At 43.3% G+C, this 25,433-nt stretch overlaps 1 protein-coding gene and 1 non-coding gene across 2 annotated transcripts in view; one reads left to right on the forward strand and one right to left on the reverse strand.

Moving 5' to 3' along the window:
- The window catches only part of zanl (zonadhesin, like), a 35,872-nt gene extending 20,627 nt beyond the window's left edge, over positions 1-15,245 (reverse strand). Inside the window, exons 1-21 of the mRNA XM_029760581.1 lie at positions 15,111-15,245; positions 12,705-12,730; positions 11,566-11,712; positions 10,715-10,980; positions 10,229-10,313; positions 9,948-10,103; positions 9,520-9,690; positions 7,071-7,168; positions 6,658-6,736; positions 5,877-6,515; positions 5,375-5,565; positions 4,812-4,941; positions 3,364-3,608; positions 2,778-2,926; positions 2,403-2,531; positions 2,107-2,245; positions 1,777-1,918; positions 1,216-1,415; positions 871-1,009; positions 562-678; positions 13-137 (exon numbers count right to left, since the gene is read on the reverse strand). Of these exons, the coding sequence (XP_029616441.1) occupies positions 13-137; positions 562-678; positions 871-1,009; positions 1,216-1,415; positions 1,777-1,918; positions 2,107-2,245; positions 2,403-2,531; positions 2,778-2,926; positions 3,364-3,608; positions 4,812-4,941; positions 5,375-5,565; positions 5,877-6,515; positions 6,658-6,736; positions 7,071-7,168; positions 9,520-9,690; positions 9,948-10,103; positions 10,229-10,313; positions 10,715-10,980; positions 11,566-11,712; positions 12,705-12,730; positions 15,111-15,214 (3,477 nt within the window). The 5' untranslated portion in view covers positions 15,215-15,245. The remainder of the gene's footprint in view (positions 1-12; positions 138-561; positions 679-870; positions 1,010-1,215; positions 1,416-1,776; positions 1,919-2,106; positions 2,246-2,402; positions 2,532-2,777; positions 2,927-3,363; positions 3,609-4,811; positions 4,942-5,374; positions 5,566-5,876; positions 6,516-6,657; positions 6,737-7,070; positions 7,169-9,519; positions 9,691-9,947; positions 10,104-10,228; positions 10,314-10,714; positions 10,981-11,565; positions 11,713-12,704; positions 12,731-15,110) is intronic.
- Positions 15,246-23,673: 8,428 nt separating this feature from the next.
- trnas-uga (transfer RNA serine (anticodon UGA)) lies at positions 23,674-23,755 on the forward strand. The gene has a single exon. It is a non-coding gene; the product is annotated as a tRNA-Ser (tRNA).
- The last annotated feature ends 1,678 nt before the right edge of the window (positions 23,756-25,433 follow it).

Here is a 25,433-nt window from a genome sequence, read left to right on the forward strand (position 1 = left end):
ATCAACAAGTACCAGAGTCCTCCTGCTCTTCATCAGTGTGACGGTGATTCCATCGACGGTTACATAGAGCTTCTTCAGGTACGACACTCCAGCCAGACCACGCTCCTCGTTCTTACCCTCCACGGAGAACCATGGACCTGAGAACACAGCAGAATATAGTTAGAACCCAGAGTTCGAACCCCGGAACCTAGAACCCAGAGTTAGAATGGCAGAATCTAGAACCCAGCGTTAGAACTGCATCAAATCAAATGTATTTATATAGCCCTTCTTACATCAGATCATATCTCAAAGTGCTGTACAGAAACCCAGCCTAAAACCCCAAACAGCAAGCAATGCAGGTGTAGAAGCATAATCTAGAACTGATATGACAGAGCTAGAACTACAGAACCTAGAACCCAGAGTTAGAATTACAGAATCTAGAACCCAGTGTTAGAACTACATAATATAGAACTGTTAAGACAGAACTAGAACTACAGAACCTAGAACCCAGTGTTAGAACTACATAATCTAAAACTGATAAAACAGAGCTAGAACTACAGAACATCATCCTCATGTGTTTACCAGTGTTGTTCTTGCAAGCCCTAGCCAGGGTGTAGGTGCAGGTTCCCATGAAGCTGTAGAACTTATCATCAAATGTGTTGTAGTGGGGGTCCCCAGAGATCACACAGTCCTGAGAACCTGGGGCAAATGGAGCAGCGGGAGATATCATGAGATATAAAAGCCTGCTTCCAGACCTCTTTGTGTTGTCTTGCCAACTCATATGGTCATAGCCTGGTCACCTACCCTGACTTCCAAGACGTCAGACATCAAGACACCATTTTGAGTGCGTGTTTGTGTGCGTGCTCAGGCTGTTTATGTAAAGGGACTTACCTGTAGGGTAGCAGTCCAGCTCTCCTCCCTGTACCTTACACTCGTGCATGGGAGGGCAGTCAGAGGGCTTGCAGGTGACGAGGGGAGCGTCACAGAAACACTTCAGCTTACAGTTCTCCATGTACCACTCATCACCAGGCTGGAGGGACGAGGAAGGGGGGGGGGGGGGGGGGTTATGTTCTTCCCGAAGTGGGTTAATCCTATCGGAGCAAGTTTACTATGCTCTGGGAGTCCTGGGTTCGAGGCCTGCGAGGGCCGTTGCACTGTCACCGTTCAGTATAATATGTTTGAGAAACCTCCCAACTCAGACAACGGCATTGATAACTGACACATACACCCTCTTACCTCGTAGTACTCTCCGTTAGTGTGTTTGCAGCCGCAGGAGCTCTCTTTGACACACTTCCCGGCGCTGAGGATGTACCCAGGGTCGCACACACACCCCTCTGAACAGGGTCCGTCACACCCCGTGGGGGGCTTGGCGGCACAGGTGGGCTGGCATGGGGCGGCACATGGTATGTAGTGACTGTTGGGGGGGCATTTCAGCGCTGAGAGAAGGAGGGAGGAGACATTAGGAGGTCGGTCTTTAAAACACGACTGTCTCTCGGTAACGACTCTGTTGATTTTAAAGAACAGAACTGTTGGAGTGCATTGTTTGGTCTTTGATGTGTTAATAACAGTGTCTTCGGTGAGTGAATGAATCATTATTGTCATACTGATCATCTTAAACATGAATTTCCTCCTCTTCCTCCTCGTTATCATCGTGTAGGGTTGGGGTCCCTTCCATTTCAATTTCCGTCAATTCAGGAAGTTGACTCAAAATCTCATTCCAAATCTCTTCAAATGCTTTTCAATGAGGAACAATCTGGAATTGAAATGGAATCGACTCCAACCCTGATCTCTACTCACGGCAGAAGGTGCTGTTCCTCCAAGGTCCAATGGTGACTCCTCGGTCCTGACACTCATTTACATACGACTCAATGGCTTCACACAGGATGGGCTTGGCACCGTCCAGCTCACACAGGTCAAACAGACAGTCCTTGAAGAAACTCTGAGACACACACAGAAACATACACACATTGCAGACAAAGTTCGAGAACTTTAGTTAGAGTACTGCAGTCTTGCGTTGCCACACTGCCAGTTTCTTAGTTTCCCACATAGCTAGATATCCCGGAATTACATACTGTACCTTTATCTACAGGGCAGATTCATAATGATACAAGTAAGGTAATTACTCACATTGGGGTTGACCTTGGGGTGACAGACAGCAAAAGGTCCGTTCTTGTCCAGTAGCATGCCGCAGTATCCTGAGCTCTCGTACCTGTCCTGCTCATCATCAGTACAGCCAGGTATGGTGGTGTTGGGCTGCTTGTTACAACTGGAGGGCGAGACAGAGTGAATCAGTCGTGTGTGTGCGTGCGTGCGCGTGCGCATGCGTGTACGCCTGTGCGCTTGTGTGCATGTGCACAGGTGCATGTCTTTCTGTGTGTGAGTGCCTGCCTGCGTCCGCATGTGTAACTGGTGGCATGACTCACTTAGGATCGGTGACCCAGCTGTGTCCAAAGTCATTGGGGTTGGTGGTCAGAGAACCATCAGGTTTCCTGAAGTCATCGTTGGGGTTTCCGTTGTAGTCTCCACACAGTCCACACAGCTTGTCCTTATAGCTGAATACAGAGGAGCAAACAAGTTTACGAGTTAATCATTTTCTTAATGCATTTTAATCACAGCAGAATTCTATCATAAACATATTACAATGTGAGAGGCTTCTATTTTTTTTCTTTTTTTAATGTTACTTTTATAGTTATTTTAAGGGCATATCATATTGGGGTCCCCAAATCTGTAGGAGGGAAACCTATATGCATAAACCCCATGTTTGGTCTCTGCAGGTGTGTGAAGCAGTTTTGACTCACTCGTTGACGACTTTGATATCCATGAAGTGGTTCCCGTCGTATCGTACCGTCACACCAAAGTCCATGGCTACGGTGTAGTGTTTACCGGACATCAGCACAGACACTCCTGTAGCTGGGGTCAGAGGGATGTTCACATTGGTACCATTCAACTACATGGAGAAGAGGAGGGAAAACACAGAAATGGGTTAGTGATAGGCATTTCTTTTTTTTATTCTGATTTTTGACTTCCTCTTTATGTGCTGTTCTGTGTCTATGTTTTTATGTGCTGCACAGGAATTGCCCTCCATTGACTAAGATTTATTGAATTGAAAGACAAACTTTTCTTTACTGTGTATGTTACTTTATATTGAAGGCTAAAGGCAAGGGTTACAAAAAATATGTACTTTTCATACTGTGTAGTCACTTTATATTGGTGTTAATTAGTCTGTACATATGAGGGCTTTGCATTTTACAAGTCATCTTTTCTATTGCTATAATATGTGTAAAAAAAAGTTTCAAATGTCATCCTTCCGTCCCATCATCATACCCCTCATCTCCCACTCTCTTTCTCTGCCCCCCCATCTCTCCATCCATCTCTCTCTCTCACCTGCACGGTGCCTCCCTTGAGCACGGAGATCTTCACCCCGCGCACGTACACGTGCACAGCCTTCAGGTAGGAGATGGTCGGCAGGTTATAGCGGTTCTCGTTGTCGGCGTGCACCTCGTAGTGAGGCACTGAGGTGTCGTTACAAGGTTCAGACATCAGGTAGCTGCAGTTCCCCATGAAGTTGTAGTATTTTCTGTCGAAGGTAGTGTAGTGAGGGTCACTGGACGCTATACAGGTAGAAGTGCCTGGAGGGAACAAGTAATTCATCAAGTAATCAATCGATCAATCAGATAGCTGGGAATCAATAGCTGTCGATATAAATGTGTGTCTAATGTGTCTAGACTGTGTGGAGAATATTAAACAGGTGGATAAGATTGGTAATATCATACTACTGATTGATAGAGGTGCCTGTAGTATTTGGTTGTGTTTACACAGGCAGCCCAATTCCGATCTTTTGGCGCTAATTGGTCTTTTTTGACCAATCTGATCAGATCCTTCTCCCATAACTGGGCAACAGATCAGAATTGGGCTGCCTGTGTAAACAGACTCAATGTCAGTAGGCTGGTTTCCATTGAGCCAGGTTAATTCCACAAAAGCAATGACACAAAAAAAATCTTTGTGACATGTAATTTAAACGGCATGTTCTAAAGATTGACAACATTTTCATCTGTTCAGTGGTGGATTTTTCTTTTGTCTAACTTACTTTATTGCTACAAATGATGATGGAAACTGTGTTTTTCGAATCCATTTATTCAACTATAAAAAAATGGTTTCCTTGCAGGACAAGGATTGTCTAGACTTTCAAGAATGCCTGAATTACTTCACATTGCAATTTCAAGTTTCACCATGAAATTGTTTCAGATCTAGGCCTACGTGAGTGTAAGTTACCATGGTGATAAGTAGGTAAATATGAGTCAATTCTTGCATTCTATCCATGCTGGCTTTTACGGGCTACCTGAGACATGAAAGATAGATGGTCAGGCCATACAGGCTGTCACCACTTTATTAATGCGCAATGTGTCCAATAGGATCATGGTAACACTTCTAACCATTGCTTTTTTATTCAACATTCTAGGTTTTTGCTAAAAAGTATTTTTATCGACACTAGCTCAATGGAAATGCACCGTGGCAGGCAATCTAATTTCTATGCAAACTTTCTAAATGTCGACCAAAAAAAATCACTGGACAAGTTAATGGAAACATAGCTAGTGTTCAAATGTCTTCCTTGATGCATTGGGTTAGAATTGTCAGCCGGTGATGCCTGACATAATGGTAATAGGTTTTGTACTGAGCCATAAATACACATAATATATGCTCTTTGCATAGCTAGGAATCAAACTAGGCACAATACCCAAGGGTTTCCCAAGGATTCTTTCTCCTTGTCACTATTATTGACTCTAAGAACATTTCAAGGTTTATACAAGTTGTGACAACTCAACTAACTGTACCTTTGGGATAGCATGCCCCGTTGCGACACTCCTCCGCGGGAGAGCAGGCGTTGTCCACACAGTCCAGAGTGTAGTTGCTGGCACAACGACACAGCTTGGAGCAGCCGTCACCAAAGATGATCTCTCCTGGCTACAACAACAGAGACAGGGAAAGAGGTGAATTATTAACATGTTGTTTGACAATAAACATTGTTCATTTGTGAATTGTTTCGTGTGTTCCTTGCATCGTTGGTGCTTTTTAATGTGTATTTGTGATGTGCTGACTTGAGCAACATCCTTTTCCATGTCAGTGGACATTCTGCAAATAAAAGTATTGTTTCAAATATCGCATTCCATATCGCATCGTATACTGTATCGTAAATAGCGTCGTATATCACCGTGCTTCCCAAATTGAACGTCATGGACCACATACTAACTACTACAGACTGTCTCATACCTCAGAGTGGTTGTTATCCCCATCCAGACAATCATATCGTATTTATATAGTATATACTATTGCATCGTGTTAGATCATATCGAACATTTTTAACCACAGACAAAACAAATCCCAGATGGTCTCATACCTCATAGTAGTCGCCTCCCTCCAGACAACCACACGTTTCGATGGGGACGCAGCGACTGCCTTTGAACACGAAGCCTGGTTTACAGAAACACGCGCTGATACAGGAGCCAGTGCAGTTAGTAGAGGGTTCCTTACAGCTGGGGATGCAGGCTGGGCCACACTCTATGTACTCAGCATTGGGAGGGCACTTCACTGTGGGGGGAGAAGAGGGAGGGGACGATTGGGGGGAGGGCAAAAGAGAGAGGGAGAGGAAAGGGGGATGGGGGCAAAAGAGATAGGGAGAGGATGAGGAAAAGGAGGGTCAATGGAGAGGAGGAATAAGTGAGAGAGTGGGGAAGGGCGGAAGAGAGAGATGGAGAGAGGAAGAAGAGGGAGAGTGTTGTGGGATGGAAGGGAGACAAGTGGTTAACATTAGGACTGTATTAATCATTTTGTGCAATACAGAAAGTGGTGTTTGATTCTGATTGTGAGAATGAAATCATCTGATTGGCTGTTAATCTCACCTGGTGGTTTGGTGGTTGAAGGTTTTGCTGTAGTTGGCCCAGGAGTTGAGGGTTTTGGTGTTGATGGCCCAGGAGTTGAGGGTTTTGGTGTTGATGGCCCAGGTGTAGTTGGTCCTGGAATTGAAGGTTTTGGTGTTGATGGTCCAGGAGTTGAAGGTTTTGGTGTTGATGGCCCAGGTGTAGTTGGCCCAGGAGTTGAAGGTTTTGGTGTAGTTGGCCCAGGAGTTGAAGGTTTTGGTGTTGATGGTTCAGGAGTTGAAGGTTTTGGTGTTGATGGCCCAGGTGTAGTTGGTCCTGGAGTTGAAGGTTTTGGTGTTGATGGCCCAGGTGTAGTTGGTCCTGGAGTTGAAGGTTTTGGTGTAGTTGGCCCAGGAGTTGAAGGTTTTGGTGTTGATGGTTCAGGAGTTGAAGGTTTTGGTGTTGATGGCCCAGGTGTAGTTGGTCCTGGAGTTGAAGGTTTTGGTGTTGATGGTCCAGGAGTTGAAGGTTTTGGTGTTGATGGCCCAGGTGTAGTTGGTCCTGGAGTTGAAGGTCTTGGTGTAGTTGGCCCAGGAGTAGTTGGTTCAGGAGTTGAGGGTTTAGGTGTAGTTGGTCCAGGAGTTGAGGGTTTTGGTGTAGTTGGGCTGGGAGTTGGTGGAGCTGAAATAACCAAGGAAAACATATGATATACAAAACGATCATTTCAGAAGACCAAATAAACTCGAGGCTAGCAGTTTTCAAAGATCATAAAACATCAATAGATTATATACTGTATTATCTCAGATCATAGATTATTCCTTACCTGTGCAGGCTGTGATGCATACAGCGTCTATAGCGATGTCTGTCTTAGGGGTCTCACCGTAAACACCAATAATCACAAACTGATACACAAACACAAGGGACACATTTTTCACAACCATAACCATAGGCTGCGACCGAAACACTCTTCATCAAACAAACGTTCAAAGAAAAGGAAAAAAGTTAAGGTTCATTCAATTAGCTCTTTACTCTTCACAATATACAACCACATTTGCGCTTCTAGGAGGAAAGGTTGAAAACCAGATTCAAGATCGATATCAACATGCCTTTGAAAGCAAAGTCTTTTTGGTCTCTCCCCCCAGTTCTAAAGTTATTTTGGACCCCAGGAAGACTAGTGGTCTTCAAGCTGCCATCTTATGGGGATCCAAATAAAGAATAAAACCCTACTAGGTTTACCTGCACGCTACCTGAGCCAAGGTAGTGTATGTCTGCAGGCTTCCAGCTCTGGCCCTGGTTCCCTGTCAATGAGAAGATGGGGGCTCCAAGGTTTCCTCCTGGGGGGGGGGGGGGTGTATGTGAAGAGGTGGTCAGAGTTTATGGAGAAAGGTAGAGAGAGCTAGAGACTGAAACATATAGCGGTGATCAGTGGAGGCTGCTGAGGGGAGGACTGCTCATTATAATGGTTGGAATGGAGTGAATGGAATGGCATCAAGCACGTGGAAACCATGTGTTTGATACCATTCCACTGAATCCGCTCCAGCCATGACCACAAGCCCGTCCCCCCCAATTAAGGTTCCACCAACTTCCTGTGGTGGTGATACTCTATCTTAGCATTGTCTAGACAATAGAGGGCTAGCAGTTGATGTACAACACCTCCTGGCGGCCATGTTGGAAGGCCGCCGCATTAATTCTTCTGACAACAACAGCCAAGTGGCTACCCCAAACGGCATGATAGCGGTGACTAAAACTAAAACAAATCGTTTTTTAAATTGAGAACATATAGCTGAACAATATGTAAACAATGTGTGAGTTACGCTATTCTCTGCTTCAGATGCACAATGTCAAGGGGTGCATTGCAAATACTGTAGGCCAGTGGTTCCCAACTCCGGTCCTCGAGTACCCCCAACAGTAAAGTTTATTGTAGCCACAGGCAAACACACCTGATTCAACTTGTCAACTAATCACCAGGCCCTCTGAGTTGAAACTGGTGTGTTTGTCCATGGATACAACAAAAATGTGTGCTATTGAGGGTACTCAAGTACTGGACTTGGGATCCACTGCTGTAGACCTATGGCTGCATTGACGTTGCATGCCATTATCAGCTGCAAAATGGGTTCACACGGCTGATATCCTGAAAAAATTGTGACAATCAAATAAAACTAATTGGAGAGCTTATGACTGAACAAAAAGGTCCTGTTCATTTGAGAATACAACACAAATAGACAAATTAGAGACAGATTCCCTTCCCCTCTTTATTGCAGGATTGTGATGTGTGATTAATCAACATAGACACTAGTTCATCATGAATAATATTTAAGTTAACAATTAAAACAAGTCTAAACACTTAACATCAAAGAATCAACACTATTTCATACAATTTCAAAGTGTACAAGTAAGCTAACTCATCTGTAAAGGTTAGACATTTTAGTAAGTAGGCTATTATTACTAAAGCCTAATTTTAGGTGAATAAAAAAAGCAAATACCGGAGGTGGCCAACCTCGCTCCACTTATCCCTGATCTACGGGTAACTAATTAGGTTTGATACATTGAATCAGGTGTGTTAGTGCTGGGCTGGAACAAAAACCTGCACACCCAGCAGAGTTGGCCTGCTCCAGTTGGAATAAGTTTGCACATTGTGTGTGACTTTCAACTGTATTTTGGTTCACAAAATGTGCTAACATAGGTACACATATAATCCATGGTATACAAGGATGTACTCTTGGGACATTTATTGGGACCTCTTCGTCTGCAGACATGGTTTTATGGCTCTCTGTATCTGAGGACTGAAAACATCAAAAAAGAAACAGGCTGCGTTATACTGAAAGTAGACAGCACTGAATATGATGTTGCTCCCGTCCTCAGTTTTTCAGGCTAGGGACTGGAGCTGGAGAATATGTTCATAATGTCCTCCCACAGCTGGAACTGCTAGCTAATGCTTTCGCCCTCTTCCAGTTAGCTAGCTACAAATGCCTTTTGAGTTACAATGATAAATACATCAAGACGGCTAGCTAACTATCTAATATGAAGTTAGCAAGCTGGTGATATTTAATTCACTTAGCTAGTTACAGTATGTCAAGTTAGCTAACTAGCAAACATTATCTTAGATGCTCATTTGAGTAAGCCTTCACACTGTGTTTCTGTAGAAAGCTAACTAGCTAATAATACATTGATAATTTTCAAAATATATTTACTTACTTGAATGGGTTTTCCCACTGCCTCCGTTTTCTGGGTCCTTAGAAAAATTAAATAATGGGAAATCTTTCCGAAGTTTCCGGTGGAAGCAAAAACGCAGCGAGCAATGTGGACGACCTCCAAAGGACTGACATTTACATTTTAATCATTTTGCAGACGCTCTTCTCCAGAGCGACTTACAGGAGCAATTAGGGTTAAGTGCCATGCTCAAGGGCACATCGACAGATTTATCACCTAGTCAGCTCGGGGATTCAAACCAGTGACCTTTCAGTTACTGGCCCAACAATCTTGACTGCTAGGCTACTTGCCACCTGACCCTGGTCTTCAATTTGTAAGTCGCTCTGGATAAGAGCGTCTGCTAAATGACTTAAATGTAAATGTAAATGTAAAATGTAAATGTCTTCCAACATGGAGCCTGGTGCGGTTGCTTGGTGATTTGTGACAACTGCAAGCCTTCTATTATTTTTCCCTCAGTAGTCTTGTTGGGTCTTACCTGCGGTCACAGCGTGCACTTGGAGCTTCATTGTGGTGGCAGTTCCCCACATGTAGTAATGGAAGGTGAGGTCCAGACAGCCAGAGGAGCCGGTGGAGGTGGAGGGACTCCACAGCTCTGCTTTCTCTCCAGGGACAGCATATGTTGAGTCCATCAGCAGGTAGCTGCCGACTATGGAGAAAGAAGACCAGGACAGACCTTAGACACAGAAATCTAATAGTGATGACATGATTTCACAAGCACTTTCACACTGTCATATCGACCCGAACTGTACTGGGCTGGCTCGTATATTTTCTTTTCGCATGGTCTTTACCAGTACCATTCCAGCAACTATGGTGGATGTGTAACCAGGCCAGTCCAGTAGCCTACAGCTCGTCTCTGTTCCCCTCGGCTAAGTAGTGTGAAAATGATATAATACTGATACTCACAGCCTGGTTTGGAGAAATCATCGTCAGGACCAGTCCCAGGGGTCTCAGTCCCTCCAATGAATTGTTCCCAGCCGAAGATTTCAGGATTTGAAGGGGTTTTGGCATCCCACCCACACAGCTCATCAGAGGTGTCGAAGTCGCAACCAGTAAGACAGCCTGTGGAAATACATGGGATTGATCAAAACAGACGTATAGACAAACAGAGAGAGAGAGAGGCATAGAGGTGAAGAGAGCGAGGGAAAGAGAGAAAGAACGGCGATACATAGTAAAGAGTTATGTACCAGGACAAGCTCCCTCACTAATGACGATATTATCCAGAGCTGAGTCACATGAATCGCTGAACCCTCGCTGTGCCTCAAACACGATCTGTAAACCGAGAGTTAATAGGTTAATGTAGAGTTAATATGGAGAATATGAACATGGACACTTGTGACCTGACTAATCTGAACACACACACAGCAGTGTTTTAGCAACAACTTTAGGTGAAACTTGTTTAAACCGGACACATATAAACATTAGTGTCTAGGCAACTACTTTCCCTAAACCTTCCCTAAACCTTTAAAAAAATGCAATTGTTGTTGCAGTTATTGAACTATGCTCTTGGTCCATAAGATCAATCAAGCCCAGATAAAGTATTTAACATGATTTAAAATAGTATTTTAACCCAGGTCTGAACCAGCGACACACACGCACACACACGCACGCACGCACACACGCACGCACGCACACACACACACACACACACACGCACACACACACTCTCTCACATTTAGGCTCTGTCCTGCTGGTTTGGCCACAGTAATGGAAGCTCCAAGCCAGGAGGGGCTCTGGATCCCTGTCTTCTCCCAGACGTTGTCCTCTAAGCTGGGCCGCTTGGCCAGCACGCGCAGGTGGTTCTGGTTGTCTGAGCCGTACATGTAATAGCGGAACTGGACACAGATCTGGGCTGAGGGCGAGGTGAGAGCTGGGCTGAGGAGACGAGCCTTCTGCCCATTGGCCACGTTGTCACACTCATGGTAGATGTAGAAACCATCTAAAAGAGAAAGAACGGAGATACATAGTAAAGAGGTATGTACCGGGACAAGCTCCCTCACTAATGACGATATTATCCAGAGAGAGGGAAAAGAGAGGAAGAGAGAGACAGAGAAAGAGAGAGAGAGAAAAACAGAGAAACAGAAAGAGAGAGAAAGAGAGAAAAACAGAGAAACATAGAAAGAAACGGTGATGGAGAATAAGGGTTTGGAGACGAAGGAGAAGCGTTGAACTACACTGTGGCAGCGTCTGAAAAGGCACCCTAGTCCCTAGATAGTCTACTATTTTGGACCAGAGCCAAGGGGTGCCATTTTGGACAAAGGCTTCTGTGTCTTCTCAGGACACACACACACACGTCTCGATATTGACAACAGAAACGGACTGGCATCCAAGCTACCATGACTCGTAGCATGACTCGTGGAACGTGGCATTCTCTTGTATCTTGGGTGGGCAATATGAGATATGACCACAGGTAGGTAAATCTCAAAGGAGCTCCTTTTTCCCCCATTACGTGGATAGAAGAGGGAACCAATCATTGAATGGTCTAATGTTTCAGGTGTGCGTTTTAAGGTCAAACACTACTCACTGCCGTCAGGGTAGTCCCCGGGGGGTCCTGTTCCAGGTGTAGGGGTGGCGCCTGTATGTCTTGTCCAATCACTGTTATCCATGCTGTCCTGCCGGAATTGACAGAACGGCGTACTTTCCTGGTTAAAGTCACAGGAGGTCAGGATGGCTGTGACAGAGAGAGATGGGGGGAGAGATGAAGAGAGAGAGAGGGGTGGGAAAGCGGGAGAGTGAGCGAGGCTCTGAAAGTTCTACTCTCTATAGCACACAAATCTCTCTGACATCACCGAACATTAAATAACAGCAAATACTTGATCTCAACTGGCATCACTGAACGTCAGTTACTGTGAAGAATTTGTGTCAGTTTATATTACCAATAAGGCAAATATCACGGATCAGTTGGCTGATCAAAGCAAATCGTCATAGCTAAATAGCATTATACCATACTGGCTGTCATGTGTTGTCCTCACTGCTACAAAGTCAAGGTGACATTGCGCAACAAGTTGGCAACAGAACACTGACTACTGTATCAACAGTAATGCATTTGGAATCTGCATTATGAAAACATTATGGAACACTCAGGCCCTAAACTAATCACTATATGACACCCTCCTGCGCTGTCTTATAGGAAGGGTATCTGTGTGTGTGCTTGTGTGTGCACACATGTTTAGTGATGGGTAAGCAGGTTGTGTAGTGATAAGCATGTTGCATTGTATAGGGGAGGGGATGTATAGGTATACGAAGATAAGAGTAAAAGGAGGAAAGTCCATCACGTTCCCAACGACACCAAATGGCACCCTTTCCCCTATATAGTGCACTACTTTTGACAAGAGCCCATGGTCCACTTCATAGGGAATAGGGTGCCATTTGGGACTCGGGCTGGATCCCGTGGCTGGATAGTACTCACAGAGCCTCTTGTCTTGAATTCTATCATCTGCCCTAGAATAGACCCACAGCGTGTACATCTTTGTTCCAGCCCGACACTAAATCACTGGGCTCAACTAATCATTTAATAATCAAGCTCTTGATAGGTTGAATCAGGTGTGCTAAGGCCTTTATAGGCTGAATCAGGTGGGTCCCTGCTACTACTGTCACCTCCTTAGTTAGGCAGAATGTGAGCAAGATTCAAACAAATTTGTAGTTGTTATATGACACACTTACCAGCATCTCTCACTGTTCTTTCATAGCTGTGTAAAAGAAACACAAAACTAAATGAAAACAGGAAAAAATGAATAGGTGAATAGCAGTACTGGGGAAGCTACTCTGAAAATATAGTTTCCCAAGCTACCAATTAATTCACACTGGAATTACATTTATCATAGTGATTCAGGTGTGACATTAAAACAGAATAATATGCTGCACCAACATTAGACAACAATCCTGAAAACACAAACTCAATTTGCTGAAATAACTAAATCAAATCAATGAGAGAATAGTCACTAAAATAGCAGTGCAGATGGCGCTCTTTTGCAAAGTGAGTTACAGTTCATATAAGGAAATCAGTCAATTGAAATAAATTGACTTGGCCCTAATCTATGGATTTCACATGACTGGGCACACTACAGACGGAAGTTGGCTGATCGGTTGTACCGACTTCAGACGCTTGTGGGGGTCGGAGAGCAAATGCCGTCTTGTACATGAGAGTTTCATCTTTCCATAGAGGGGTCAGAATAGTCTGTAGGCCAAACCGTTTGAACGCTACAGACGATTTAGTGAGAAGACCAATTTTCGGGACGTCTCATGGTCTGACAAACACCGCTCTAACTCTGCCACCTTTCACTGCAGATGCGAGAGTGCAATTTCGGCGAATGCATCAATGGAAAAACATATTTCTAGCTTAAACTGACTGATTTTGATAGGGATTTTTGTATTATGGTAAATAGATTCGCAGGGCCGTGGAAATCGACTCTAACCCCCATACCATTTCATTACTTTACTTATTATGGTTTGGGACACCTGGGACCATCACATGACAAAAACCTTCAGGGGACCATGACACAACATCCCAAGGACGTCCTAAAAACATCCTAGGGGATGTCCCCGGGACAAACCAGGAACTAGACAAAACCTCCATGGGACCATGACACAGCGTCCAAAGAACTTCCTAAAAACATCCTAGTGGACGTCCCCGGGACAAACCGGGAACTAGACTAAAACTCCAGGGGCAAACGCCATCCTAAGGGGGCTATAAAAAGGTCCCCTAAAGAACATTCCATTGGGACCATCATGCAACATCCTCAGGACTAGTAAAATGAAAGTACTGAGAACATCCTAAACCGGTTATAACATGGTCCTCAGTTATAACATGGTCCTCTGCGAACGTACAGGGAACTAGACAAAGGTCCCCCCGAGAACGTTCACTTGGGACCATCACGTGACGTTCTTAGAACGTTCTCAGAGGCTTAGAGGGATAAAAAAAAGTAGTGTGTAGTTCCAGTAGTTAGCTGCACCACTAGATGGCCAAAAGGTAATTCACTGCTGAAAACATTACCAAGAGTTGAATTTAGTTCAATTACCACCAAGCTACCACAAAATGCAATTAAATTACTAGTTGAACTAAATGTAGTTCACTACTCCCCAACACTGGGGAATAGTGAGTTTCAAATGACATTTTTTACGTTTACATTTTAGTAATTTAGCAGACACTTTTATCCAGAGCGACTTACAGTTAGTGCATTAGTGCAATATAATCTACAGTTAGATTAATCATGAATAGAAAACTTCCTGAATATGATCTATCCTTATTTTATGTAAAGAATAAGAAATCATAGTATAAAATACACCAGCAGAGATTATCTTCTATACTGTACAAGTAGAGTATAATTATTTTAAAGCATCAATGCATTAACGCATCAAAAACAAGTGGTTCCATACTGTTTTAAAATCATTCAGAATAACTTGAGAGGAAACTAACCATTCACAGAAACTTGTGAGACACTAACGATCAATTATTCAACCATCCAATGTCACCGCTGTTTAAACCAGCTCCACCAGAACAGACTACAATACATTGTAGAGTACAGTCATAGCCATGTATTTAGAGAGTTGGGCCAACTTCTGAATATTGTTCTGAATCTAGACATTCGGTTACATAGCGTTGTTGAAATACACTGAGTGTACAAAACATTAAGCCAACCTTCCTATCATCGAGTTACTGTTTCGTACACTCAGTGTATTTCCTATGTAATGTTAATGGGACCCTAACATGGCTGTCATAGAATGCTGTAGTGTCATGTAAATGCATCATAAAACCTCAATAGCCAAACTCTCTAAATACTTGGCTCTGGGTATACACTTTATGTCCCTCAATGATGTCTTCTCGATAAGCATCAGGTTCTACAAATCATCCAACTAAATTCAAATCCTTCAAAAACTTTGCTGGTAAAATGTTCCAAACACTGTAACAGTGATGCCTGCATACTTATCAGTAAAAAATGGATCATGTATAATAATGCCCAAAATCAATTTAATATTGAACCACTTCATTCAAATGATGCAATTAGACATCCACAACCGTAGCACTTGTTCATGGATCAATATTAAAATCTCAGTCTATCTGTTACTCACCCTTCTTCTGTGCTAGCCACTGTGCTGTACCCGCATATCAACAGCAGCACACAAATTATTTTTAATTTACCCATGGCTAACATTAGAGTTAGCAGGCTAACCATTCCGTTAGCAGGGAGTGAGGCCGATGTGATGGATCAGGGGGACTTTTATACATCTACAGGTGGAATGGAGTAGTTAAAAAAAGAGGGGCGGAGGGAGGTTGGAGGTGAAGAGAGAGAGAAGCAGGAGGTGAAGAAGGGAGTGGATCGTACTGGAAATTCTATGACTCTATAACCTGTATACAGGTGGGAGGAAAGTAAAGAGAGAGGGAGGTAAAGAGAGGTAGGAGGGTAAGGGAGTGGGGGTGTATTAGAAATCACAAGCCTATGTCTCATGCTGTGTATTATCTTGCAGTGCACATTGCAAAACCACCAACCCAATGAGTGAATTAGTTACAATGAGTGATATGGCATGGGTGTGTTCGACTTGTGTGTTTTGTCTGAGGACAGTACACATTTAGAATGGGTGGGGATGCTCCTGAGTGGCGCAGCAGTCTAAGGCACAGCATCTCAGTGCTAGAGGTGTCACTACAGGCCCTGGTTCGAGTCCAGGCTCGAAAAAGAAAAGGAGAGCTGCACACTCTAGGAGCTCAATTACAAACAAATAAATCTTGTAAACATCTTATCCATTGGCAGTAATATGTTTTCATGAGGACTGCCAGAGAGGCTAGAAAAGTCCATCCACACTTGGACACATTCCCAACCAATAGTTTTGGAAACGCTGTTCGGAGTTTGGACTGGGAATCACTGTTCCGTCTCTGTAGAGCAGTCCCACCCTGAGCGCGGATAAGAGGTTTTATGGGAGGTCGTAAAGAGGTGCAAGCCCATGTTATTGTCCGTTGCCCTATGAGTCTCACATTCACTCTCTCTCCATCTTTCTCTCTCTCTCTCTGTGGGACCCCGCCATGCTGTGTCAGTCACCTATTAAGTCTCTCTTTCATTTCTCCATATTTCATTGTCTTTCGTCCCCTCTTTCTCTCAATGCTGCCAGGCTATCGATCTGCTGTCCATCCTGTCTGTACAGCTATCCCTTCAAAACTCTCACGCTCTCCGTGTAAACGACCTGTATCAGTCTATCTTTCTCACGCGCTTATTTTCATCTGTCTGTCCCCTTTCGTATTTTCCCCATCCATTGCGCTCTTTTTTCTCTCTGACCATATTTCACCATCTGGCCTTTCACCGTCGCCCTCTCCATCCCTCTACTATGATGGTTAGTCAGGAATGGTAAGGAACGGGAGTGAGATTAACAAACTCACACTAGAGTAGGAAAGCAATCAGAAACGCTTTGCCCATGTGAGTTTGGCCACCTTAGAACACTTTTTTTTGATACAGTAGGATTTCCATTTTTTTCTTGGCTCTTTCTTTTTCTATTTGACTTTCGTTCAGTAAGTTTCCTATGTGTAAAAGTAACAAGTAATTAAAGAGAAGCAGTAAAATAACAATAGCGAGACTATATACAGGGGGGGTACCAGTACAGAGTCAATGTGCGGGGGGCACCGGTTAGTTGAGGTAATATGTACATATAAACTCAGCAAAAAAAGAAACGTCCCTTTTTCAGGACCCTGTCTGTCACATGTATTGACGCTGGAGAGACGAAGCAGGTACGGGGAGTAAAACATTTAATAAATAACGGACATATAACGAGACAGGAACAGCGTCAGCAAACTAATACAAAAGACAAAAACAATACAACGCAGCAGCGGGGAACAGAGCTGGGGAACTGACAAATATAGGGGAGGAAATAAGCAGGTGATCAGTGAGTCCAGGTGAGTCCAATAACGCTGATGCGCGTGACGAGGGAAGGCACGTGTGCGTGATGGACGGCAGGAGGGCGTGATGCAGGGCAACCTGGCGCCCTCAAGCACCAGGGGGAGGGAACAGCGGGAGCAGGCGTGACAGTACCTCCCCCTCTAGGCGAACCGGGTCGAGACATGGGCGCTGGGCAAGCCGGTTGGGGCGTGGGAGCCCAACGAACCGGCAGGAGCGTGAGAGCCTGGCGAGCCGGCTGGGGCATGGAAGCCCGACGATCCGGCTGAGGCAAGACGCCTGTCAATCCCGCTGAGGAAGCCCGAAGATCCGGTGGAGTGTGACATAGGATGGGAAGCTGCCAAACCAACCGAGGCAAGGAAACCTCTCAAGCCAGCCAGGGCATGGAAGCCCGACGGGCTGGCTTAGGCACCTCCCAGTTCCATCAGCAGCGGAATCCACCCAGATGTCACCAACTAAACAAACAAACAAAAAACTCCTGGACCGGCTGGGCGAACAAGAACTGACAATCCAGCTGAGGCCTGACGTGGGATGGGCGCCATCCGAGCCAACCGGGGCAAAGAAACCTCTCGAGCCAGCTAGGGCGTGGAAGCCCGACGAGCTGGCTAGGCACCCCCGCTTCCATCGTTGGCGACCCAGAGCCGCTGCCACCATAACAACCGGAACGCCAGTACTCCTCGATGCTTCGTATGTTGGCTACTGCATTCTGTCACATGAATTGACGCTGGAGAGACAAAGCAGGTACGGGGAGTAACATTTAATAAATAACGGACATATAACGAGACAGGAACAGCGTCAGAAAACAAAGACAAAAAACAATCAATGCAGCAGCGGGGAACAGAGCTGGGGAACAGACAAATATAGGGGAGGAAATAAACAGGTGATAATTGAGTCCAGGTGAGTCCAATAACGCTGATGTGAGTGACGAGGGAAGGCAGGTGTGCGTGATGGATGGCAGGAGTGCGTGATGCAGGACAACCTGGCGCCCTCAAGCGCCAGGGGGAGGGAAGAGCGGGAGCAGACTTGAAACTGTCTTTACAAGGTAATTCGTAAAAATCCAAATAACTTCACAGATCTTCATTGTAAAGGATTTAAACACTGTTTCCCATGCTTGTTCAATGAACCATAAACAATTAATGAACAAGCACCTGTGGAACGGTCGTTAAGACACTAACAGCTTACAGACGGTAGGCAATTAAGGTCACAGTTATGAAAACTTGGGACACTAAAGAGGCATTTCTACTGACTCTGAAAAACACCAAAAGAAAGATACCCAGGGTCCCTGCTCATCTACGTGAACGTGCCTTAGGCATGCTGCAAGGAGGCATGAGGACTGCAGATGTGGCAAGGGCAATAAATTGCAATGTCCGTACATTGAGACGCTTAAGACAGCGCTACAGGGAAACAGGATGGACAGCTGATTGTCCTCGCAGTGGCAGCCCACGTGTAACAACACTTGTACAGGATCGGTACATCCGAACATCACACCTGCGGGATAGGTACAGGACGGCAACAACAACTGCCAGAGTTACACCAGGAATGCACAATCCCTCCATCAGTGCTCAGACTGTCCGCAATAGGCTGAGAGAGGCTGGACTGAGGGCTTGTAGGCCTGTTGTAAGGCAGGTCCTCACCAGACATCACCGGCAACGTCGCCTATAAGCACAAACCCACCGTCGCTGGACCAGACAGGACTGGAAAAAAGTGCTCTTCACTGACAAGTCGTGGTTTTGTCTCACCAGGGGTGATGGTCGGATTTGTGTTTATCGTCAAAGTAATGAGCGTTACACCGAGGCCTGTACTCTGGAGCAGGAATGGATTTGGAGGAGGAGGGTCCATCATGGTCTGGGGCGGTGAATCACAGCATCATTGGACTGAGCTTGTTGTCATTGCAGGCAATCTCAACGCTGTGCGTTACAGGGAAGATATCCTCCTCCCTCATGTGATACCCTTCCTGCGGGCTCATGCTGACATAACCCTCCAGCATGACAATGCCACCAGCCATACTGCTCGTTCTGTGTGTGATTTCCTGCAAGACAGGAATGTCAGTGTTCTGCCATGGCCAGCGATAAGCCCGGATCTTAATCCCCGGGACCTGGGACCTGTTGGATCGGAGGGTGAGGCCTAGGGCCATTCCCCCCAGAAATGTCCGGGAAATTGCAGGTGCCTTGGTGGAAGAGTGGGGTAACATCTCACAGCAAGAACTGGCAAATCTGGTACAGTCCATGAGGAGGAGATGCACTTCAGTACTTAATGCAGCTGGTGGCCACACCAGATACTGACTGTTACATTTGATTTTGACCCCCCCTTTGTTCAGGGACATGTTATTCCATTTCTGTTAGTCACATGTCTGTGGAACTTGTTCAGTTTATGTCTCAGTTCTTGAATCTTGTTATGTTCGTACAAATATTTACACATGTTAAGTTTGCTGAAAATAAACGCTGTTGACAGTGAGAAGACGTTTCTTTTTTTGCTGAGTTTATGTTTGAAAAACCTCCAACTCAGACAATGGCATTGATAACTGACACACACACACACATTCTTACCTCGTAGTACTCTCCGTTAGTGTGTTTGCAGTTTCTTTTTTTGCTGAGTTTCGGTAGAGTTATTAAAGTGACTATGTATAGATGATATCAACAGGGAGTATCTAAACTCATATCTAAACTATTAAAAATGGTAGCATGGGGAATCTCCAGCCAATACTGTTAATCTATAATCCAATGAGCATCCACACCCATTCGAGCAGTTATACATGCGATTATATAATAAAAAAAATTGCATTTATGTAACTGAGCAACAACTCAAGCCTCTCTCAATTTGTGTACTAAGCCAACATAATGCTACTTTAAATATATATATACATATTACATACAGTATTTTATAGTTGTAAGTTTGGCCAAAAGTTTAAAAAAGATTATGAAAACAAAACAATATTGTTTTGTTTTCATTATATATATTTAAAGTAGCATTATGTTGGCTTACTACACAAATTGAGAGAGGCTTGAGTTGTTGCTCAGTTACATTGCATCAGTTACATTGCCGTGGGACAAGGGTGTCATGCACCCGCAAAATCTGAGGGGGCACAAAGTACGTCAGTATGGCTGGGGGGTTGTCCAGAGGGGGCGCTAAGCCCCCCTCTGGAAGTTAGAGAATTTATAATTTTTCAAACACCTGAAACAGCTTTTTTCCTGCAATCTACATGTAGATCCATAATCATTATGCTTAATTCTATGTAGAAAATATCTGTTTATTTTTCTACATATCTACCTTTTCTGCATAACTCTTGAGCTGTCTGTATCCTACTGACTAGTGGTTATGATTTTAAATTAAATAAATATGCTTCTCTGCATTTCTGCTAAAATCTGGGTAAAAAAAATGAAAGAAGTCTTATTCAGTACATTTAGTAACGGCTTACTTTTCTAAAATCTACCAATTTTGCCAGCAGGCATGCCAGGTAAGATAATTAGACAAGCTAGCTACTCTAACTTGATTGATAGCCTGAAATGGTTTCTTGGTAGCCAGTTATGAGGTTGGGAGATGGGGAACCTATCTGGGCTAGCTAAAATCAACTTCATCAAATTGCTAGGTAGCTAGTAGTATTACAGAGAAAAAACAAAAAATGTACTTAATTTGTATTTTATTATTATTTTTTAATTTTTTAAACAGGACAAATATTGAGGGGGCACGAGCTTCTGTGCCCCCTATGGGCATGAAGCCTCTGCCGTGGGAATAAGGATAATCTTTTTCATCCTTTTTTTCTTTTGTGTGTCAGTCAGGACTGAAAAGGTCAAATGTTACTATTTATGGCCAGTTTTAAACACCTGTTATATCTGCATGTTTACATTGGTACCCTGTCCTGACCAAATCTGGGTTCAAATACTATTAAAAATCTTTCAAATACTTTTACAATTTGCTTTAGTCTGCCTGGAGTGCCAAATGGGCTGGGTTTGCTGTTTTGGAACCATTCAATCGGTTCCATTAAGACAGGCAAACACAGATTGTGTATTTGAATTTATTTTAAATAGTATTTGAACCCAGGTCTGGCCCTGAATGGTACAGTTATGTACCGGATCTATCTTAGCAACACAACGTCATTGTTGGTGTGGTGCAGTGATCTTTGTACACGTAGATACTCCAACTCCAGTCCTATATAACTGGAAACAGACTGGGTGTGGTTCGGTTGTTTAAAACATGTGGGACAGTAAAGGTGATGGCAGATATGACAAAAGGTTTATTTATTAATAACTTGATGACCTGAAATGTGATAAGTACTGCGTACGCCCCTGTGACACCTATGCTGAACATCCATGTGACAACAAAGACAGATCTTTAAGTCACAAACCTGTGGTGCGATTGCAAAAGCAGTAGGACACTCTGGAAGAATACCTGAAGTTATGATGAAGGCCCCTCTATTGTTAATACAATATTGACACAGTTTCTCACTCTCACCTGTCTGAATGGGTCTGAATGGGTAAAGGGGTGAAAATATGCAGTGGTTCGAGTTGGTTTTGTGGAAGTGAGGAAGTAAAACAGACATGATTCGTAAGATGTACAGGGGCATTACTACAAATCAGAATCGTGTTGTATTGTTAGGAAGGCCAGGGCAAGGCCGCAGTCAAGTCAGTCATGTAAATCTCCTACCTTAAAGTGTTGATATTGGCAAAATGCATGTTAAGGTAGATGTGAATGATTGGGAAATCTATAGCTTTACAGCCACAGTGATGAATCTATTTACGAGTAAGATGGGGAATGTGTCTACTAGGCCTATACATGCTGAGGTGTAAGTGAAGTAGTTGGTCTATGAAAAAGACACAGTAGTCTAGTGAAGGAAAAAAATTATTGCTGTTCGTTTAGGGCAATCGTGAAATCACATCTCTGTTCCATTCCCTCCTATTCTATATCATTAAATCAAATAAAATTGTATTTTGCACAACAGGTGTAGACCTTACCGTGAAATGCTTAATTACAAGCCCTTAACCAACAAAGTTCAAGAAATAGAGTTAAGAAAAAACTTACTGAATAAAATAAAGTAAAATATTAAATAAAAAGTAGAACAATAAATAACAATAACGAGGCTATATACAGGGGGTACTGGTACCGAGTCAATGTGCAGGGGTACAGGTTAGTTGAGGTAGTTTGTACATGTAGGTAGGGGTAAAGGGCCTATGCATAGACAATAAACAGCAAGCAACAGCAGTGTAAACAAAGGGGGGGAGAGTTCATGTAAATTGTCTGATTAATTGTTCAGCAGAACTGAAAAAACGTGTGCGAGCAAGGAGGCCTACAAACCTGACTCAGTTACACCAGCTCTGTCAGGAGGAATGGGCCAAAATGCACCCAACTTATTGTGGGAAGGTTGTGGAAGGCTACATTTACATTTACATTTAAGTCATTTAGCAGACGCTCTTATCCAGAGTGACTTACAAATTGGTGCATTCACCTTATGATATCCAGTGGAACAACCACTTTACAATAGTTTCATAAAGAGGGGGGCTATGAAAAAGGTGTTTGCTTTAGGCTAGCCAGCATTGTAAACATCTCGGGAAAAGGCATTTATGGCACCCTATTGCCTACATTGTGCTCTGCTTGGGCCCTGGTCAAAAGTATCCTACCCCATGGGTCCTGGTCAAAAGTAGTGCACTAAATAGTGAATAGGGTGCTATCTGGGACAAAGGTGATCCAGAACCCCTCCTGGCTTGGAGCTTCCATTACTGTGGCCAAACCAGCAGCACAGAGCCTAAATATATATGTGTGTGTGTGTGTGTGTGTGTGTGTGTGTGTGTGTGTGTGTGTGTGTGTGTGTGTGTGTAATGGAGGCTATCAGGAATTAATGAGTCCAATCTAAGGGGGAACTCATTCCCTCCAATCCAACCCATGTGTCAATCAATCATGCAACATTGTCCACTGTTAAATTTCACTTTCTTCAATAACTAACCTCCCAGCCCACACTCTGGAGAGGAGACCACAGCACAAATACACAAAACAACACCTTTCAAATGAGATTATAGTATTTTACCAAAGATAGGAAACCTTAATATCTGAACAAATATTAAACTGTTTGATAATACCTTGTGTTGTGTTGTCAGGGGGGTTAGTTGAAGGTTTAACCAAACAGTTAAACGTTCAACTTTGTGGTTCAATCACAGTATCTTCGGTTCATGTCAATCGCCACAGAACACTGATGAAAATGCATAGCTCACTAGTGCCACCTAGACACATGCACAGATGCTGCATCTGCGTGCGTGCATCCAAATATGAAGGATGGACACAACTACAATTAGTATTGCTGTAGAGAAAGCTAATGCTTGTTTCAAGAATGATGCACAAAGTATTGCTAATGTAGGCTATTCATAGGTCAAATCAAATCAAATGTATTGGTCACATGCACATGGTTAGCAGATGTTATTGCGAGTGTAGCGAAATTATTGTGCTTCTATTTCTGACAGTGCAGCAATATCTAACAAGTAATATCTAACAATTCCACAACAAATATCTGATACACACAGATCTAAGTAAATGAATGGAATAATAATGCATATAGCCCTAGTTTTGTAGGCTATTATGTGCCTTCTCACGCTGTTGATACCAATGTGTATTTATGTGCGCCACTCAGCGTCGCAAATTGTAACAATTTACTGCAATCAAATACAAGCAAATTCACTGTAGAAAGCAGAGCCAAATTACATTATATCAAATTAACGACTGGTATGTAAGAACATGATTTCAACTCACTTTCTACAATGTTCCGCATAGCAGCTGCGATGGCCGAGTGGTTAAGGCGTTGGACTTGAAATCCAATGGGATCTTCCCGCGCAGGTTCGAACCCTGCTCGCAGCGACTGCCGTTATCTTTTCATAAAAGCCAGTTTCATCATTAACTTGCTGGTTTTTAGACTGTACTTGAAGGATCTTTTAAAGTTATTACGTTTTCCAGACTGCACTTGAAGAAACTTTTAAAGTTATTACGTTTTCCAGACTGCACTTGAAGAAACTTTTAAAGTTATTACGTTTTCCAGACTGCACTTGAAGAAACTTTTAAAGTTATTACGTTTTCCAGACTGCACTTGAAGAAACTTTTAAAGTTATTACGTTTTCCAGACTGCACTTGAAGAAACTTTCAAAGTTATTTACATTTTCCAGATTGACTGACCATGTATTAAAGTAATGCTGGACTGTCGTTTCTCTTTGCTTATTTGAGCTGTTCTTGCCATAATATGGACTTGGGTCTTTTACCAAATAGGGCTACCTTCTGTATACCACCCCTACCTTGTTACAACACAACTGATTGGCTCAAACGCATTAAGAAGGAAAGAAATTCCACAAATTAACTAAGGCACACATGTTATTTGAAATGCATTCTAGGTGACTACCTCATGAAGCTGGTTGAGAGAATGCCAAGAGTGTGCAAAGCTGTCATCAAGGCAAAGGGTGGCTACTTTGAAGAATCTCAAATATAACATATATTTAGATTAGTTGAACACTGTTTTTGGTTACTACATGATTCTATATGTGTTATTTCATAGTTTTGATGTCTTCACTATTATTCTACAACGTAGAAAATAGTACAAATATAGAAAACCCTTGAATGAGTAGGCGTGTCCAAACTTCTGAATAATATTTACATATTTTGCATTACTCATCTCATACAGTTGAGGTCGGAAGTTTACATACACCTTAGCCAAATACATTTAAACTCAGTTTTTCACAATTCCTGACATTTAATCCTTGTAAAAATTCCCTGTCTTAGGTCAGTTAGGATCACCACTTCATTTTAAGAATGTGAAATGTCAGAATAATAGTTGAGAGAATGATTTATTTCAGCTTGTATTTCTTTCATCACATTCCCAGTGGGTCAGAAGTTTACATACACTCAATTAGTATTTGGTAGCATTGCCTTTAAAATAAATTTGTCATTATGGAGTTTTGTGTGTAGATGGGTGAGAGTGAAAAAAACAATTTGATCCATTTTGAATTCAGGCTGTAACGCAACAAGGGGTATGAATACTTTCTGTAAGCACTGTACTGACTGGCTTTGGCTAGTCCTCTCTGGACATTTTAACTTCAGAGTTTTAAACAAACCATCTGTGGAAACAAATCATCAATATCATAAGACAAGCAACAGTTTCTTAATTCCCTCCAAGCCAATCAGAATCGAGTATTTGACGCAATGACGTCAGAGCTGGTGTCAATCATGTCAAATCAGAGAGGAAGAAGCCTCTTCGCTCAAAGTTGAAGTGCGCCGCTGAGATTTGAACCTAGGATTTCCTGTTTATTAGACAGGCGCCTATGCATGCTGCATTTAACATATAGATAACGTATTTGTTCACTATGTAACGCAAGGTTATCAATGTTTGTAGTTAAACGAATAGCATGTATGACAAAGCCATTGATCACGAGACACCATTCATTCCTATGTTAAAACTCAATATCGCACTGAAGCCAAATGAAAGGGCGTCTCATGGAGACGTAACCTAAATATTGCTTATTATATTTACAATATATTCGCGTGAGCGAGC

Source organism: Salmo trutta, chromosome 8 (assembly GCF_901001165.1).
Source record: "Salmo trutta chromosome 8, fSalTru1.1, whole genome shotgun sequence".
Lineage (NCBI taxonomy): Eukaryota > Metazoa > Chordata > Actinopteri > Salmoniformes > Salmonidae > Salmo > Salmo trutta.